The 18489-nt window shown below is 41.6% G+C and overlaps 1 protein-coding gene across 1 annotated transcript; it reads right to left on the bottom strand.

Moving 5' to 3' along the window:
- Window positions 1-1446: 1446 nt before the first annotated feature.
- On the bottom strand, window positions 1447-17558 carry LOC135507746 (N-acylneuraminate cytidylyltransferase-like). Its single transcript, XM_064927360.1, has 8 exons — window positions 17183-17558; window positions 16094-16236; window positions 15147-15302; window positions 10340-10470; window positions 9864-9958; window positions 8354-8525; window positions 6108-6270; window positions 1447-4826 (listed from the first exon to the last, which is right to left on the bottom strand). The coding sequence occupies exons 1-8, from the start codon at window positions 17401-17403 to the stop codon at window positions 4648-4650; spliced, it is 1260 nt and encodes a 419-aa protein (XP_064783432.1). The 5' UTR covers window positions 17404-17558; the 3' UTR covers window positions 1447-4647.
- Window positions 17559-18489: the final 931 nt, after the last annotated feature.

Genomic DNA, 18489 nt, shown 5'->3' on the forward strand with positions numbered 1-18489 from the left:
CAAGCCAACAAGAATCTCAAAGCAACTCAAATCAATGTCCTACTACGTTCAAAAAACATTAAGACAAAATTTAAAAAGTGGTGAGAAAAACAATCAAAATCGCCTACAAATGAATGTCATATATATATATATATTGCGTGCACAATTATTAAACTAATTGTATTCCTCAGGATTAATTTGATTGTTGAACAAACACTACGCTCTCAGTCAATCAAATGTTATTGAACCTCAAACCTGAATGTTTAACAAAGGAAAAGTGAGTTGTCTTTCTCAGGGGAATATAAGTGCAGAATTATTAAATTACAAAAATAATTTCTCCCAACTTGTTTATTTTCCGTTTTTAGAGTAAGGGCAACATAACACACAATGACAAATAACATTTTTGGCCTTTCAGTGACCAATATAACTAGCCTTCTTTTCAATAACTGTCATGAGCCTTCCATCCATGGAGTCTGTCAGTTTCTTGATCTGTTCACGATCAACTTCACTGAAGCAGCAACCACAGCCTCCCAAATGCCATTCAAAGAGGTGTATTCTCTTCCCTCACTGTAAATCTCACATTTGAGAAGGGCCCACAAGTTCTCAATAGGATTTAACCTCTTGAAACTCTGGGGGCGCAATTTCATTTTTGGATGAAAAACGTTCCCGTTTTAAACAAGATATTTTGTCACAAAAAGATGCTCGACTATGCATATAATTGATAGCTTTGGAAAGAAAACACTCTGAATTTTCCAGAACTGCAAAGATATTGTCTGTGGGTGCCCTAGAACGGGGGCTACAGGCAAAACCAAGATGAAACGGCAACCAGGAAATCAGCAGGATTTTTGAGGCTCCGTTTTCCATTGTCTCCTTATATGGCTGTGAATGCGAGAGGAATGAGCCTGCCCTTTCTGTCGTTTCCCCAAGGTGTCTGCAGCATTGTGACGTATTTGTAGGCATATCATTGGAAGATTGACCATAAGAGACTACATTTTCCAGGTGTCCGCCCGGTGTCCTCCGTCGAAATTGGTGCGTAATTTTCAGCTGCTGGTATTTTTCCATGCGATTCTGAGGGGAAAGCAGGCTTCCACGAACTGCATATCAATGAAGAGATATGTGAAAAAACACCTTGAGGATTGATTCTAAACAACGTTTGCCATGTTTCGGTCGATATTATGGAGTTAATTCGGAAAAAGTTTGACGTTTTGGTGACTGAATTTTCGGTTCGTTTCGGTAGCCAAATGTGATGTACAAAACGGAGCGATTTCTCCTACACAAAGATTCTTTCAGGAAAAACTGAACATTTGCTATGTAACTGAGAGTCTCCTCATTGAAAACATCCGAAGCTCTTCAAAGGTAAATTATTTTATTTATTTGGTTATCTGGTTTTTGTGAAAATGTTGCGTGCTAAATGCTACGCAAAATGCTAAGCTAGCTTGCAATACTCTTACACAAATGATTGATTTGCTATGGTTCAAAAGCATATTTTGAAAATCTGAGATGACAGTATTGTTAAGAAAAGGCTAAGCTTGAGAGCAGGCACATTATTTTCATTTTATTTGCGATTTTCAGAAATCGTTAACGTTGCGTTATGCTAATGAGCCTGAGGCTTTATTCACGATCCCGGATCCGGGATGGGGAGTATCAAGAGGTCAGGTGAGGAAGGGGGCCAGGTCATTATTCGGGCATCTTTGAGGCCCTTGCTGGCTAGCCAAGCAGTGGAGTACTTGGATGCATGTGAAGGAGCATTGTCCTGCATGAAGATCATGGCCTTCTTGAATGCTGAGGACTTCTTCCTGTACCACTGATTGAAGAAAGAATCTTCCAGAAACCGGCAGCAGGTTTTGGAGTTGAGTTTCAGTCCATCTTCAACCCAAAAAGGTCCAACTACCTCATCCTTAATGATGGCAGCCCATACCAGTACCCCTCCTCCACCTTGCTGGTGCCTGACTCGAAGTGGTGCCCTGTGTCCATTACTGGTCCAGCCACGTGCCCATCCACCTGGTCCATCAACATTCACTCTCATGTAATCTGACCCTAAAACCTGTCTTCAGGTATACCTTTGCCCAATCTTGATGCTTCAACTTGTGAATCATATTCAGTGGTGGTCGTGTTTCAGCCTACTTGACCTTGGCCATGTCTCTGAGCACTTGACACCTTGTACTTTTGGACACTCCAGGTAGGTTGCAGTTCTGGAATATGGTGCCACTGGAGGATAATGGGTTCCTATTAGCTTGATGTTTAATTCTTCTCAGTTCTGGAATATGGTGGCACTGGAGGAGAGTGGGTTCCTATTAGCTTGACGTTTAATTCTTCTCATTTCTGGAATATGGTGGCACTGGAGGAGAGTGGGTTCCTGGTAGCTTGATGTTTAATTCTTCTCAGTTCTGGAATATGGTGGCACTGGAGGAGAGTGGGTTCCTATTAGCTTGACGTTTAATTCTTCTCATTTCTGGAATATGGTGGCACTGGAGGAGAGTGGGTTCCTGGTAGCTTGATGTTTAATTCTTCTCAGTTCTGGAATATGGTGGCACTGGAGGAGAGTGGGTTCCTGGTAGCTTGATGTTTAATTCTTCTCAGTTCTGGAATATGGTGGCACTGGAGGAGAGTGGGTTCCTGGTAGCTTGACGTTTAATTCTTCTCATTTCTGGAATATGGTGGCACTGGAGGAGAGTGGGTTCCTATTAGCTTGACGTTTAATTCTTCTCATTTCTGGAATATGGTGGCACTGGAGGAGAGTGGGTTCCTGGTAGCTTGATGTTTAATTCTTCTCAGTTCTGGAATATGGTGGCACTGGAGGAGAGTGGGTTCCTATTAGCTTGACGTTTAATTCTTCTCATTTCTGGAATATGGTGGCACTGGAGGAGAGTGGGTTCCTGGTAGCTTGATGTTTAATTCTTCTCAGTTCTGGAATATGGTGGCACTGGAGGAGAGTGGGTTCCTGGTAGCTTGATGTTTAATTCTTCTCAAGTCTTTTGCAGTTAATTTGCACCTTTTCTCCTCCATGCGTTTTTTTGCGCCCCAGTTGACTATTCGCAAACAAACCGTTTGATTGTCCGGTGGTCATGCCTCAATAGTTAAGCTATTTCAAGAATGTTGCATCCGTCTGAATGGCATTTTACAATTTTGGACTTTTCAGTGTCAGTTACATCTCTTTTTTGGCCCATTTTACCTGAGGTAAAGAAGCTGCCTAATAATTATGCACACTTTTGATAAACTCAGCAAAAAAATCAATGTCCCTTTTTTCAGGACCCTGTCTTTCAAACATAATTCGTAACAATCAAAATAACTTCACATATCTTCATTGCAAGGGTTTAAACATTGTAAAGGGTGCCTTAGGCATTCTGCAAGGAGGCACGGGACTGCAGATGTGGCCAGGGCAATAAATTGCAATGTCCGTACTGTGACAGCGTTACAGGGAGACAGGAAGACAGCTGATCGTCCTCGCAGTGGCAGACCATGTGTAACAACACCTGCACAGGATCGGTTCATCCGAGCATCACACCTGCGGGACAGGTACAGGATGGCAACAACAACTGCCTGAGTTACCCCAGGAACCCACAATCCCTCCATCAGTGCTCAGACTGAACTTGCAGGTGCCTTCGTGGAAGAGTTGGGTAACATCTCACAGCAAGAACTGGCAAATCTGGTGCAGTCCATGAGGAGGTGATGCACTGCAGTACTTAATGCAGCTGGTGGCCACACCAGATACTGACTATTACTTTTGATTTTGACCCCACACACACACTTTATTCAGGGACACATTATTCCATTTCTGTTAGTCATGTCTGTGGAACATGTTCAGTTTGTCTCAGTTGTTGAATCTTGTTATGTTCATACAAATATTTCCACATGTTAAGTTTGCTGAAAATAAACGCAGTTGACAGTGAGGACGTTCCTTTTTTTTGTTGCTGAGTTTATAAGGTGTTATTCACTTTCGCCACATCCTCCCTCATTACACAAATATGATTAAATCCAATAAGCATTCAAGTTTATATGGTTTGGAGTTGGAAAATGTGCATTGAAATAATAATATCAGAATACTCACTTGCCTAAATTGTGCATGCAGTGTATATACTAATATATATCTATACACACACTGACTGTATTTGTCAACACTACCTGTAAAACTAAAACTACCTCGATCTGACAACCTGTAAAAAACACCTCAGCCTGAGCTAAGTTAATGAAAGTGAGTAAATACTCCAGAGAAAGTATTGAGGATTGTCAATAAGCTTCAAGGTCATTTAGCCTAATCTTTAGCACAGGCACGAGTTCAAGGTTTGTCTGATAGTCCTCAATAAAATAGCCTGAGTACCCGTCTGTTTCTGCTCTCTAGTTAACTCTTTTTGGAATTGTAATGCCAAATATGTTTGGAATGACAAGGATCTGGCAAGCGAGTAAAAACAGACTGGCACTCAGGCTTCAAGAATGCAACTCTTTGTTTAGAACATATCTGAGCCAGATTAGAGTTTGAGCACATTCTGGAGTTTAGAATGTATCTCTGTGAGTTTAGAATGTATCTCTGTGACTTTAGAACCCATTCTGGAGTTTAGAATGTATCTCTGTGACTTTAGAACACATTCTAGAGTTTAGAATGTATCTCTGTGACTTTAGAACACATTCTAGAGTTTAGAATGTATCTCTGTGGATGTGGTCCTGTTCCATCTAAGACTTGGCCTTCTTCTTGAGCAGCAGGATGAGTTCCGAAAACTCCCTCACAGCCCCGAGGCCTGCAACATTGTGGCAGGAGTATTTAGCAGCATTGATTGCCACCACTGGGGCATCCTGGGGTACTGCACTCAGCCCAGCCAGGTTCAGACAGTCAACATCTGGTGCATCGTTACCTGTAGGAGGGGTGAGATGAGTTTGTTTATCTATTAAAGTGTCCATAAGGTGGTTCTGGAAGTATTCATAGGATGATTAGTATGTTGCAAAAACACAACATGGATAAAATATGCAAAAACATTACATGATTTAAGGAAATAATAGAAAGATTTTTTTTATGAACAGTTTCCAATTTTGGGTTCAGGGAAGTCTTAAAAACAAATGACTGAAATCATACACTGAACATAAAATAAACGCAACATGCAACAATTGAGGCTACAGTTCATATAAGGCAATCAGTCAATTGAAATAAAGACAGAGATTTGTCCGTGAAGAGCACACTTCTCCAGCGTTCCAGTGGACATTGAAGGTGAGCATTTACCCACTGAAGTCGGTTACGGCGCCAAACCGCAGTCAGGTAAAGACCCTGGTGAGGATGACGAGCAAGCAGATAAGCTTCCCTGAGACGGTTTCTGACAATTTGTGCAACTATTATTTGGTTGTGCAAACCCACAGTTTCATCAGCTGTCCGGGAGGCTGTTCTTAGATAATCCCGAAGGTGAAGAAGCTGGATGTGGAGGTCTTGGGCTGGCGTGGTTACATGCGGTCTGCGGTTGTGAGGACAGTTGGATGTGCTAGATGAGGCGGCTTATGGTAGAGAAATTAACATTCAATTCTCTGGCAACAGCTCTGGTGGACATTCCTATAGTCAGCATGACAATTGCACGCTCCCACAAAACCTGAGAAAACTTGTTACAAAACGGCACATAGAGTGGCCTTTTATTATCCCCAGGACAAGGTGCACCTGTGTAACAATCATGCTGTTTAAATCAGGTTCTTGATATGCCACACATGTCAGGTGGATGGACTATATTGGCAAAGGAGAAATGCTCCCTAACAGGGATGTAAAACAAATTTATGCACAACATTTTAGAGAAATAAACATTTTGTACATATGGAAAATATCTGGGATCTTTTATTTCAGCTCATGTTTCATGGGACCAACACTATACATGTTAGGTTTATATTTCTGTTCAGTATAGAAATGTATTAATTTTAAATTGAATCTCAATTTCTCCAGGACTTGACAGCTGACATCACCCTTCCCACATTGCCCATAAATATCAATTGACTGACAGTGACATGAACTCAGAACAATGCCAGTAGTTTTCTGCAGTGGTAGCCTAACCTACATGCAGAAGGCAAATAGAGAGCCACTTTACAAATGATCACTAAACAAGTAAATGTAATAGTAATATTAGTAGTAGTAGTCAGTTAAGTGAAAAGAATAGTGAGTTTACCCATATAGGCGACTTCCTTCCAGCCCAGATCCCTGTCGTCCATCATGGCTTTGACCTCACCCTGGATGTCCTTGCCCAGCTGTCTGACCTCGCAGCCCGTTCTCTGGGACAGCTTGTCAGCCAAGGCCTTGGTCAGGTCCTCACTGGACGAGATCAGGATCACCTGGAGGAGACAGCATAAAACACTTGATTTAATGTCTAAATGTTCTATGCAAGCTCTGATTTGTGTTTTTTTTAGGGGGGGGGGACTCGGGATCTTAACTTCTTGTTGAGAGTTAGAATAATAGAATACACAAGGTACAATTTCAAAATTTGGTTGTGTATCAGTAGTCACTCAATTAACCCAAGTCAGTAATTTACATTTTTTTTAAAGATCATTAAGTTAGTCTAGCAGCCAGCTTTCTAAACTTGTGGTGAGCATGGTCCAACTAACAACCGGGGTGGGCCGATGGCTCATCAGTTATCATTAAAAAACGGCAAACATTTGCCTCCACCCTATTGCAAAACGTGTAGAATTGAAGGAAATTTGCTGTAAAACTGAAAAAATTGATTATTGACCTCTGCCTGACCCCAAGACTGCCTGCCGTTCTGTACCTTTTTAGACTCTGATCTGGATGTCTGACCTCTGCCTGCCCTTGACCTGTCGTTTTGCCTGCCCCCTGTTCTAGTAATAAACGGTGTTACTTCGACACTGTCTGCATCTGGGTCTCCTCCTGAAACACGATACACATGACAGCTAGAGTAAATAGTAGCCTGTGTGTGTATATATATCCTCTAAGAATTTGTATCTGTCGTGTGAATGTTGCCATTTTTTTGGTTCACTATATATCTTTATCTTATCTGACTTGCCACAACTGAAGTGTCTTCTGGAAAAATAAAGTCATATTCTAATACTATTTCAGAAGGTCTGGTCACACAAATTTCCGAGATGGCAAAGGTTCGGATGGATATTGTCATTTATCAGCATATTAACAAACCTCTACCTCGCAACCCCAAACTGTTCGCACCCCTCCTGTTGGCAGAGAGAAAAATGTGTCGTTTTAAAACTCTTTGCCTGCAATTCTACACATGTTCCATGTCTTATGTGTGTTCAGATCATACCATGAGTCAAATCCTGACAAAATGTACCCCTCCCCCCAAACTGTATTTATATTCATATAATTATTATTTTAAAAACTCGGTCAGAACCCCAGTCTGTACTGACCCCGTTCTGGGTCCAGATCACAGTCCCCCTATTTTTATTTATTTAACTAGGCAAGTCAGTTAAGAACAAATTCTAATTTACAATGACGGCCTACCGAACAGTGGGTTAACTGCCTTGTTCAGGGACAGAGCACCAGATTTTTACCTTTGTCAGCTCGAGGATTCGATCCAGCAACCTTTCGGTTAACCACTAGGCTACCTGCCGCCCCTGTTCAGTATGGATGACCTGTAACTTCACTATCAAAACAATGAATTGTCTCTCCTTCTTCATATGTAATTGGGACATTTAAGATGACTAAAGTTCATCTTTAGTTTAGAGTGATCAACACAATGTTTAGCATATTTTGAGTTCCTGTAATACACAATATGTTCTGTTTGTGACACTCAAGGTGCAGGTTGATGGTCACTAGACTTGATACTGAATGTTATGGATTATTCTCATATCTGTTGATAGTGGTTGACGCCAGACGGGATGTACAAGGACACGCTGATTATTCACTGTTGTATTGTACTGATGACATTCTGTGAACACTGTGATTCTGTATCAGCTGACAGTCGCTGCCTTTTTGTTTTGTCTTCCTACAAGTCTTTCTGGTGTTGTTGTTTACTGAACATGTGGTGCTGTCTGATTAGGATAGAAAGGTCCCGTCTCCAAGAGGTCAGTTAGACATTTTCTCTGCTACTGGGCTGCATGGTGTCTCCCTGTTGCAACTTGTAATAAAACCGATATATTTTTGATTGACTTTACCAACGCTCTCCTTTTTGTTCACCTGGAAATTTCTATTACAACATAGACAACACATGTATTTGTGGAAGCAGTAATCACATGATTGGGATTCTCTTTCAACTGTAAAAAAAAATATATAAAAAAATTAAGTAAAGCCTGTCTGTCACTATTTGCTGTTACCACGTGATCTTTTAAATTCCAACGACGAATCGACGTCAATCTTCCATCATCCGTATTCATCACGTTATCTTTGCACCGTATCTCCTTTCCCTCTTTGGTGTATGTCCTATATGTTCTATATCTACAGTCGACGTACCTCCACGCCCTCTCCCTGCAGCATGCGGATACCCGTGGTATCTCTGCTGTTGACAGAGACCATCTCCTCTCCAGAGACAGAGATGAGGACGTTGCCGTCAGTCAGACAGCCCGAGACGTTACACAGCAGCAGACGCACCACCTCAGGCTTGTCCAGGCCAAAGTAACCAAACCTGGAGAGGAACAAATCAAATACAATTGTATCAAAAAATCTTATTTGTCACACAACTGGCGTAGACTAAAGGTGAAATGCTCACTTTTACGGGCCATTCCCAACATTGCAGAGAGAGAGACAAAAAAAAAGTAAAAATGAACTCAAGTAATACATACACAATGAGTAATGATGACTTGGCTACCAGTACAGAGTCAATGTGCAGGGATACGAGGTGGTTGAGGTAGATATGTACATATAGGTAAGGATAAAGTGACGAGGACAACGGGCTAGATAAACATCATGTGATGAGTCAAAAGAGATTATTTCAAAAATGGTCATTGCAGATATTCCAAGTAGCTATTGGTTTACTATTTAACCAACTATTTAGCAGTCTTATAGCTTGGCGTTCCTGTTGTTTCCAGACTTGCAGTGCAGTAGCAGAGAGAACAGTCTATGATTTAGGTGGCTGGAGACTTTGACCATTTTTAGGGCCTTCCTCTGACCCCGACTGGTATAAACTTCCTTGATGGTAGGGAGCTCGGACCTAGTGATGTACTGGGTCATACACACTACCCTTCGTAGCGCCTTGTGGTCGAATGCCAAGCAGTTGTCATACCAGAACACACAGGGAAATGCATTTGTATAATGACTCCTCTGTGTTACATCAATGTTTATTGTGTTGCCTCTTGAGGATCTGCCCTTTTTTTAAATTTTCGCCTACAATGACATACCCAAATCTAACTGCCCGTAGCTCAGGCCCTGAAGCAACAATATGCATATTCTTGTTACCATTTGAAAGGAATGTAGGACAAAATAACACAATAGATCTGGTAAAAGATAATACAAAGAAAAAAACAACCGTTCTTTTGTATTTTTTTTTTACCATCATCTTTGAAATGCAAGAGAAAGGCCATAATGTATTATTCCAGCCAAGGTGAAATTTAGATTTTGGCCACTAGATAGCAGCAGTGTATGTGCAAAGTTTTAGACTGATCCAAATGAACCATTGCATTTCTGTTCAAAATGTTGTATCATGACTGCCCAAATTTGTTTATTAATAACTTTTCATGTTCAAAATTGTGCACTCTCCTCAAACAATAACATGGCATTATTTCACTGTAATAGCTACTGTGAATTGGACAGTGCAGTTAGATTAACAAGAATTGAAGCTTTCTGACAATATCAGATATGTCTGTGTCCTGGGAAATGTTCTCGTTACTTACAACCTTATGCTAATTCCGTTAGCCTATGTTAGCTCAACCGTCCTGTGGAAGGGACACCGATTAAGTTTGTTTAAGTAAACACAGAGAGAGAGAGAGAGAGAGAGAGAAGCTCTGAGTCAGTGACTTCAGACTACCTCAGTACTCTCTGTTCTGCCACGGGCCAATCGATATCCACATCAATATCCACACTGTACTCTGGCAGCATCTCATAGTAAGCCCACTTTCCCCCCTGAGAAAGACAAAGCAAGAGAAAGGGGATTTCAATTATCATTTGAAACAACGGCTGTTGACAATAGAATATCTAGAATTATAGATCAGTAAGTCGATTTCTCAGTGTGTCTTTTGTCTCTTGTCAAGCTCACATCCACTGAATGACTAAACATTATTGATCCGCCGAGGAAAATAGGGTTCACCTCCAGCAGCAGACATGCACATCAGGACCACTATTCATAAAGCATCTCAGGATAGAAGTGCTGATCTAGAATCAGGTCCTCCCTGCCCATACAATCTCATTAATAATGATAGAAAAGGGAAAACTGATCCTAGATCAACAATCCTATCCTGAAACACTTTGTGACTATGGGCCCCGATGGGGTATAGTGCCAGTTACCTGCAGGCCTTTCTCTATTGTCGCTCTGGTATGAATGTAGAAAGATCCGTTCTCACACAGCTCTCCATCCCAGTCCTGTCTCCGGGGCCTGTTAGACGGGTCAAGGTTCAGTGGCTTAGTGGCTACACTACCTGAAGAGGAGGGAGCAAAATAATCAATATCAGTTAATAGGGTCTAACTAGGGTTAATACTATGATTAAGCTTGAGGCCCTGGGTCTTGAATCCCGCCCTGTGCAACTGGGTCCTGGACTTCCTGACTGGCCTTCCCCAGGTGTTGAAGGTAGGAAACAACACCTCCACTTCCCTGATCCTCAACACAGGGGCCCCACAAGGGTGCGTGCTCAGCCCCCGTATTTACTCCTGTTCACCCATGACTGCGTGGCCACGCCTCCAACTCAATCACCACATTTGCAGACGACCCAACAGTAGTAGGCCTGATTACCAACAATGACGAGACAGCCTACAGGGAGAAAGTGAGGGCCCTGGTGGAGTGGTGCCAGGAAAATAACCTCTCCCTCAACGTCAACAAAACGAAGAAGCTGATCGTGGACTTCAGGAGACAACAGAGAGAGCACGCCCCTGTTCACATTGACGGGACCGCAGTGGAGAAGGTGAAAAGCTTCAAGTTTCTCGGCGTACACATCACTGACAATCTGAAGTGGTCGACCCACACAGACAGTGTGTAGAAGGCGCAACCGCGCCTCTTCAACCTCAGGAGGCTGAAGAAATTGGCTTGGCCCTTAAGACCCTCACAAACTTTTACAGATGTATAATTGAGAGCATCCTGTCGGGCTGTATCACCGCCTGGTACGGAAACTGCTCCACCCACAACCGTAAGGCTCTCCAGAGGGTGGTGCGGTCTGCCCAACGCATCACCGGGGGCACACTGCCTGCCCTCCAGGACACCTACAGCACCCGATGTCACAGGAAGGCCAAAAATATCATCAAGAAGAACAACCACCCGAGCCACTGCCTGTTCACCCCACTATCATCCAAGACGGCGAGGTCAGTACAGGTGCATCAAAGCAGGGACCGAGAGACTGAAAAACAGCTTCTAACTCAAGGCCATCAGACTGTTAAATAGCCATCACTAGCCGTCTAACACCCGGTTACTCAACCCTGCACCTTAGAGGCTGCTGCCCTATATACATAGACATGAAATCACTGGTCACTTTAAATGGACCACTAGTTACTTTAATAATGTTTACATACTGTTTTACTCATTTCACATGTACAGTGAGGGAAAAAGTATTTGATCCCCTGTTGATTTTGTACGTTTGCCCACTGACAAAGAAATGATCAGTCTATAATTTTAATGGTAGGTTTATTTGAACAGTGAGAGACAGAATAACAACAAAACAATCCAGAAAAATGCATGTCAAAAATGTTATAAATTGATTTGAATTTTAAGGAGGTAATTAAGTATTTGACCCCCTCAATCAGAAAGATTTAAGGCTCCCGGGTGTCTTTTATACAGGTAACGAGCTGAGATTAGGAGCACACTCTTAAAGGGAGTGCTTCTAATCTCAGTTTGTTACCTGTATAGAAGACACCTGTCCACGAAAGCAATCAATCAAATCAGATTCCAAACTCTCCACCATGGCCAAGACCAAAGAGCTCTCCAAGGATGTCAGGGACAAGATTGTAGACCTACACAAGGCTGGAATGGGCTACAAGACCATCGCCAAGCAGCTTGGTGAGAAGGTGTTAACAGTTGGTGTGATTATTCGCAAATGGAAGAAACACAAAAGAACTGTCAATCTCCCTTGGCCTGGGGCTCCATGCAAGATCTCGCCTCGTGGAGTTGCAATGATCATGAGAACGGTAAGGAATCAGCCCAGAACTACACGGGAGGATCTTGTCAATGATCTCAAGGCAGCTGGGACCATAGTCACCAGGAAAAAATTGGTAACACACTATGCCGCGAAGGACTGAAATCCTGCAGCACCTGCAAGGTCCCCCTGCTCAAGAAAGCACATATACATGCCCGTCTGAAGTTTGCCAATGAACATCTGAATGATTCAGAGAACAACTGAGTGAAAGTGTTGTGGTCAGATGAGACCAAAATGGAGCTGTTTGGCATCAACTCAACTCGCCGTGTTTGGAGGAGGAGGAATGCTGTCTATGACCCCAGAACACCATCCCCACCGTCAAACTTGGAGGTGGAAACATTATGCTTTGGGGGTGTTTTTCTGCTAAGGGGACAGGACAACTTCACATCAAAGGGATGATGGATGGGGCCATGTGCCGTCAAATCCTGGGTGAGAACCTCCTTCCCTCAGCCAGGGCATTGAAAATGGGTCATGGATGGGTATTCCTGCATGACAATGACCCAAAACACACGGCCAAGGCAACAAAGGAGTGGCTCAAGAAGAAGCACATTAAGGTCCTGGAGTGGCCTAGCTAGTCTCCAGAACTTAATCCCATAGAAAATCTGTGGAGGGAGCTGAAGGTTTGAGTTGCCAAACGTCAGCCTCCCAACCTTAATGACTTGAAGAAAATCTGCAAAGAGGAGTGGGACAAAATCCCTCCTGAGATGTGTGCAAACCTGGTGGCCAACTACAAGAAACGTCTGACCTCTGTGATTGCCAACAAGGGTTTTGCCACCGAGTACTAAGTCATGTTTTGCAGAGGGGTCAAACACTTATTTCCCTCATTAAAATGGAAATCAATTTATAACATTTTTGGCTTGCGTTTTTCAGGATTTTTTTGTTGTTATTCTGTCTCTCACTGTTCAAACCTACCATTACAATTATAGATCGATCATTTCTTTGTCAGTGGGCAAACGTACAAAATCAGCAGGGGATCAAATACATTTTCCCTCACTGTATATACTGTACTCTACTGTATTTTAGTGAATGCCACTCAGCCATTGCTCACCCTAATATTTAGATATTTCTGAATTCCATTCTTTTACTTTAAGATTTGTGTGTATTATTGTGAATTGTTAGATACTACTTCACTTTTGGAGTTTGGAACACATGCATTTTGCTACACCTGCATTTTGGGGCTCGGCAACTTTTTTCTCAATTTCATCCTGAATGACGTGCCCAAAGTAAACTGCCTGTGGCTCAGGCCCTGAAGCCAGGATATGCATATAATTGGTACCATTGGAAAGTAAACACTTTGAAGTTTGTAGAAATGTTAAAATAATGTAGAAGATCATAACATAATAGATATGGTAGGAGAAAATCCAAAGAAAAACCAACCAGAATCTAACCCTAACGCTATCCCTAACCCTAACCCTTTGAATGGCAATATTAGGTCATAATTCCTATGGTTTCCACAGGGTGTCAGCAGTCTATGTTCAAGGTTTCAGACTAGTAACTTCAAAAACGATGAAGAAGTAACAGTTTTAGTACAGGGACATAGTCTTGGAAACTCGTGTTTGTGCGCCATGAAGACAGGACGCACCTGCTAAAATCAGTTTCCTATTGAACATACTCCTTTCCGTAAGAAATATTTTAGTTTGATTACATTTTAGGGTATCTGAGGAGAAAATAGAAACGTATTTTGACTTGTTGAAACAAAGTTTAGGGGTAGATTTTCGGATTCCTTTCTCTACATGTTCAACGAGTGGATTACTCAAATCGATGGCGCCAACTTTTTGGGATATATAGAAGGATTTTATCTAACAAAATGACACTACATGTTATAGCTGGGACCCTTTTGATGACAAATCAGAGGAAGATTTTCAAAAAGTAAGTGAATATTTAATCGCTATTTGTGAATTCATGAAACCTGTGCCGGTGGAAATATATTTTGATTTGGGGCACCGTTCACAAACAATCACATGGCATGTTTTCGCTGTAATAGCTACTGTAAATCGGACAGTGCAGTTAGATTAACAAGAATTTAAACTTTCAACCAATATAGGACACTTATATGTACCTAAATGTTTAATATCCATAATTTGTATGATTATTTATTTGAATTGCGCCCTCCAGTTTCACCGGAAGTTGTCCCGCTAGCGGGACGCCTAGCCCTAAAAGGTTTAACGTCTACTAAATATGTGTGTGACCAATAACATTTGATTGGATTAGATTTTCCTTGTCCAGAGAAGAAAAGACGTACTTGTCTAAACACCCCTCATCTCTCTATTGTGATACACAGTGATTGGTGGTGGATGGGATGACTTCCATGTATTGTGCTTGTGAAAGGCCCTATATAAACAATTCATTATCATTGAGCATTAGCATCTATTAGCATCTACAAGCTATATTGGGTAGGCGTTTTCAAATACAACATATCTAGGCTACTCAAGTTTTTCCTGGCTATGTTGATGTGGCCAGGGCAAACTCCTGACACAACTTATTAAGTAAGGGACAGTTTTTCCTCAGGCACAGATTAAGCCTAATCCTAGACTACAAAGAATTTAATGGAGATTCTCCATTTACCTTTTTTTAAATCCAGGAATAGGGTTAATCTGTGTCCGGGAAAACAAACCTACGTGTAAGGCCCTAAACATAACACAAGGCTATCCTGGAAAGCCCTAAACATAACACAAGTCTACCCCGGAAAGCCCTAAACATAACACAAGTCTATCCCGGAAAGCCCTAAACATAACACAAGTTTATCCCGGAAAGCCCTAAACATAACACAAGTCTACCCCGGAAAGCCCTAAACATAACACAAGGCTACCCGGAAAGCCCTAAACATAACACAAGTCTATCCCGGAAAGCCCTAAACATAACACAAGGCTATCCAGGAAAGCCCTAAACATAACACAAGTCTATCCCGGAAAGCCCTAAACATAACACAAGGCTACCCTGGAAAGCCCTAAACATAACACATGGCTATCCCATACCTTCTTTCTTGACCTCCTGCCAGCGGAAGTGGTGTTGCCGGGCCACGGAGAAGACAGACGTGAAGCCCTGATTGGTGATCAACTCCAGGGCCTCCTTCAGGTGGAAGGGGTGCAAGCAGGGAGACGTAGCCTGGATGTGACAGATCACATTCACCTCTGGAGGAAGTCAACACAACACAGCAGATATTTGATTTATCCATTATTTAACCAGATAGTCATATGATATGAGATATGAATAAACCTATATGGTCACTGTTGACATTTGTAGCGACGGAGTGAGTCCCACATTATTTGGATAAATTCCTATTCATGGGTTGTCTATAGTCACTCTCACATTATCAATAAGATAGCAACTGAAACTCTGTTTATACTTAATATGCAACAATTTACTCAGATTGGGATTATTTTTAAATTAGAAATGGCCAGTGACGCCGCCCGAACAAGGAGAGGGACCGACTTCGGCGGAAGTCGTGACATTTACAATCAGCTTTGCCTCAAAGAACACAATGAATAAGACTACATGGGCTGGGGGGGGGGTCTGATCCTAGATCAGTATTCTTGCTCTGAGATGCTTGATACATATCGCCCCAGAGCCGTAGTCGAGCTAATATGTTCTTCTGCATATTTTCCATTAACGGCTGGCATCTATAACAAAGCACTGCCTAAGAGTCCTAACAAAGACAGTGAAGCATCAAAGAGGGTGTGGTTTTGTCACAATAAATTATAATAAACGTTGATACTTCCCTGTTGCTATGCCATTGAGTAAATCACAATTGTATTATCTTGATTCCTCACACTTCCCTCCTTGTCTCCTTCTCACAGCACATTGGAGCAGAAGATTTGCAGTTCCTCCTCTCAGATCTCCTCCTCGAATGCATTTTGAGAAGGAGCCAAGAAGTGAGGACATGAGGAATCAAGGAAATTACAATTGAGATTCACCCCTTTACCTGGGTTTAATCGGGCAAATTCCTGGATAGTGTCGAGAGAGCTGGAGGAGTCTTTGGACACCTCTGGGCTCCTGCGGTGAACCTGAGCTCCCCATGCCTTGGCCACCTTCTCAATGTTATCATGATCAGTTGATACCCACACACTGGTGGGAGAAAGAAATTAAGAAGTTGATTCCTCAGGCTTTGTAACAAGTAGGCTGTGGTGGAAAAAAGTACCCAATTGTCATCCTTGAGTAAAAGGAAAGATATTTTCTATAAAGGTGACTCAAGTAAAAGTGAAAGTGACCTGATAAAATACTACTTGAGTAAAAGACTTTAAAGTATTTGGTTTTAAATATACTTAAGTATCAAAAGTATAAATAATTTCAAATTCCTTTTATTAAGCAAACCAGATGGCATTATTTTCATTTTTTTTAAATGGATAGGCAGGGGCACACTCCAACACTCAGACATGACTTAGAAATTAAGCATTTGTGTTTCGTGAGTCTGCCAGATCTGAGGCAGTTGGGATGACCAAGGATGTTCTCTTTATAAGTGTGTGAATTGGACCATTTTCATGTCCTTGTAAGCATTCAACATGTAACGAGTACTTTTGGGTGTCAGGGAAAATTGATGGAGTAAAAAGTAAATTATTTTCCTTAGGAATGTGGTGGAGTAAAAGTACTCAAACATATAAATAGTAAAGTAAAGTACAGATACCCCAAAAAACGACATAAGTACTGCAAATACTGCAAAGTATTTTTCTTAAGTACACCACTGCAAGTAAGCTACATCAATGCAATCCGGTCTTGCGTGGCCAAGACAAAGTCAGAGACAGCTCATTTTCAAACATCCTCTTTTCAAACTATTTCAATAAGAGTCTGACATGGGTTTATCACACACAAACAATTGATAATGTACAGATATGACTAGATGCATCAATCATCATAGACAACATATACTTTATCACTAGGATGAACAATATTATCCGTGCACGCAAAACAAGAACGTCACATGCATTTGTTGCAGCTAGTTATTATTAACAGCCTCAGAGCAAACCCATATACTGTAGCTACATTGGAAAGTCAATAGTAGATTGAACGGAATCACCTGTCAAACTGTTTGGAATCCACGGCAGCTCTCAGAACCCATCCGATGAGCGGGACGCCGGCCAGAACTTTTATATTCTTCAGGGGGATCCCCTTACTGCCTCCCCTAGCTAGGATCAGGGCTGCAACGTGTATCTTCTTGCCGCTGTCTTTGAAAATCGTTGTTTTTCCATCTATCACATCTTCAAATCCAGATAGCGTACGTTTTCTTGCAGTAGCCATTTGCCTATGCGGATGAAGTCAATATTGGTCTGCTAATACCGGACTAGTAAAAGACTAGCGCACTACTTTTGTGAAACAATCTAAACTAAATGTATTGTTTGTTAACCAGCATTTGTAACGTGAGTCTGATCATTATCTGTACAGAACAGTTAATATGATAAGACTCTGTGGAATATAAAAAAACTTGCTTGATATACAGTACCAGTCAAAAGTTTAAACACGCCTACTCATTCAAGGGTTTTTCATTATTGTACTATTTTACAGGGTTGGGGAGTAACGTTTTACGTGGAAGGGATTACTAAAAACGGGAACTGTAACCAGCAAAAGTATTGTAATCAGATTACCGATACTTCTGAAAATCTAGATGATTACTTCGAGGATTAGTTTTAAATTAAGAAAGGTTGTTTGCGGAAAAAAATATTTAAATTTGTTCCACCTGAGCGAGTCTGACCAAAAATCAGAGACCACTATGATGACACACCAAATGTGTTTGATGGATCGCGGGAAAAGAGCAGGAATAGGTTTTTGTAGGTTACAATCCAATATATGTCTTCCAATTATGCGACTGCTGTCGGCATCCAAAGAATATCCAATTTGAATAAACGCTTGGAGGTAAAGATGACAGTAGTGGCGTAGTCTACCGCGATACGGATATCACTTATTATTGATATCTACACAGCGCATATGTGTGAATCACACTGCTGCTCTCTCATTGCGATTATTTGCGTTTACGGATTGTGGTTGTTGTGGATGGCTGTTCACAAATCTAAATGTGCATTTGAACCCAATAACGGTTGAATCCTAGAAGTTTAAACTGCTTATCAATCATTGTTTTTGAAACCAGTGGGAAGCCAGTGAAAAATGCGCTCTTGTAAAAACTGCTTAGTGCGGATCCCAGCCTACGGAATAAAAGTGTAGCTTTTATTGCTCAATCTAATTCATGCTGAAACCAAAAAAATCCATAGGCCTAATGGACACGTGCTCAAAGTTGCACACTTTTGATTGCCACATTTTATCAGGCTTTAACACAATATATTTTTTTTAAAGTCAAGGGTTGTGAATACTTTCTGAAGGCACACCTTTTTT

Source organism: Oncorhynchus masou, chromosome 21 (genome assembly GCF_036934945.1).
Source record: "Oncorhynchus masou masou isolate Uvic2021 chromosome 21, UVic_Omas_1.1, whole genome shotgun sequence".
Lineage (NCBI taxonomy): Eukaryota > Metazoa > Chordata > Actinopteri > Salmoniformes > Salmonidae > Oncorhynchus > Oncorhynchus masou.

Bases quoted from the DNA above. Each gene is read 5' to 3' on its own strand.
- LOC135507746 (XM_064927360.1), bottom strand. From the start codon at position 17,403: ATGGCTACTGCAAGAAAACGTACGCTATCTGGATTTGAAGATGTGATA. The intron at 15,303-16,093 runs GTAAAGGGGTGA...GACTTCCTCCAG, and splicing joins ATTTGCCCGATTAAACCCAG to AGGTGAATGTGATCTGTCAC. The intron at 10,471-15,146 runs GTATGGGATAGC...CCTCCTCTTCAG, and splicing joins GCAGGAGGTCAAGAAAGAAG to GTAGTGTAGCCACTAAGCCA.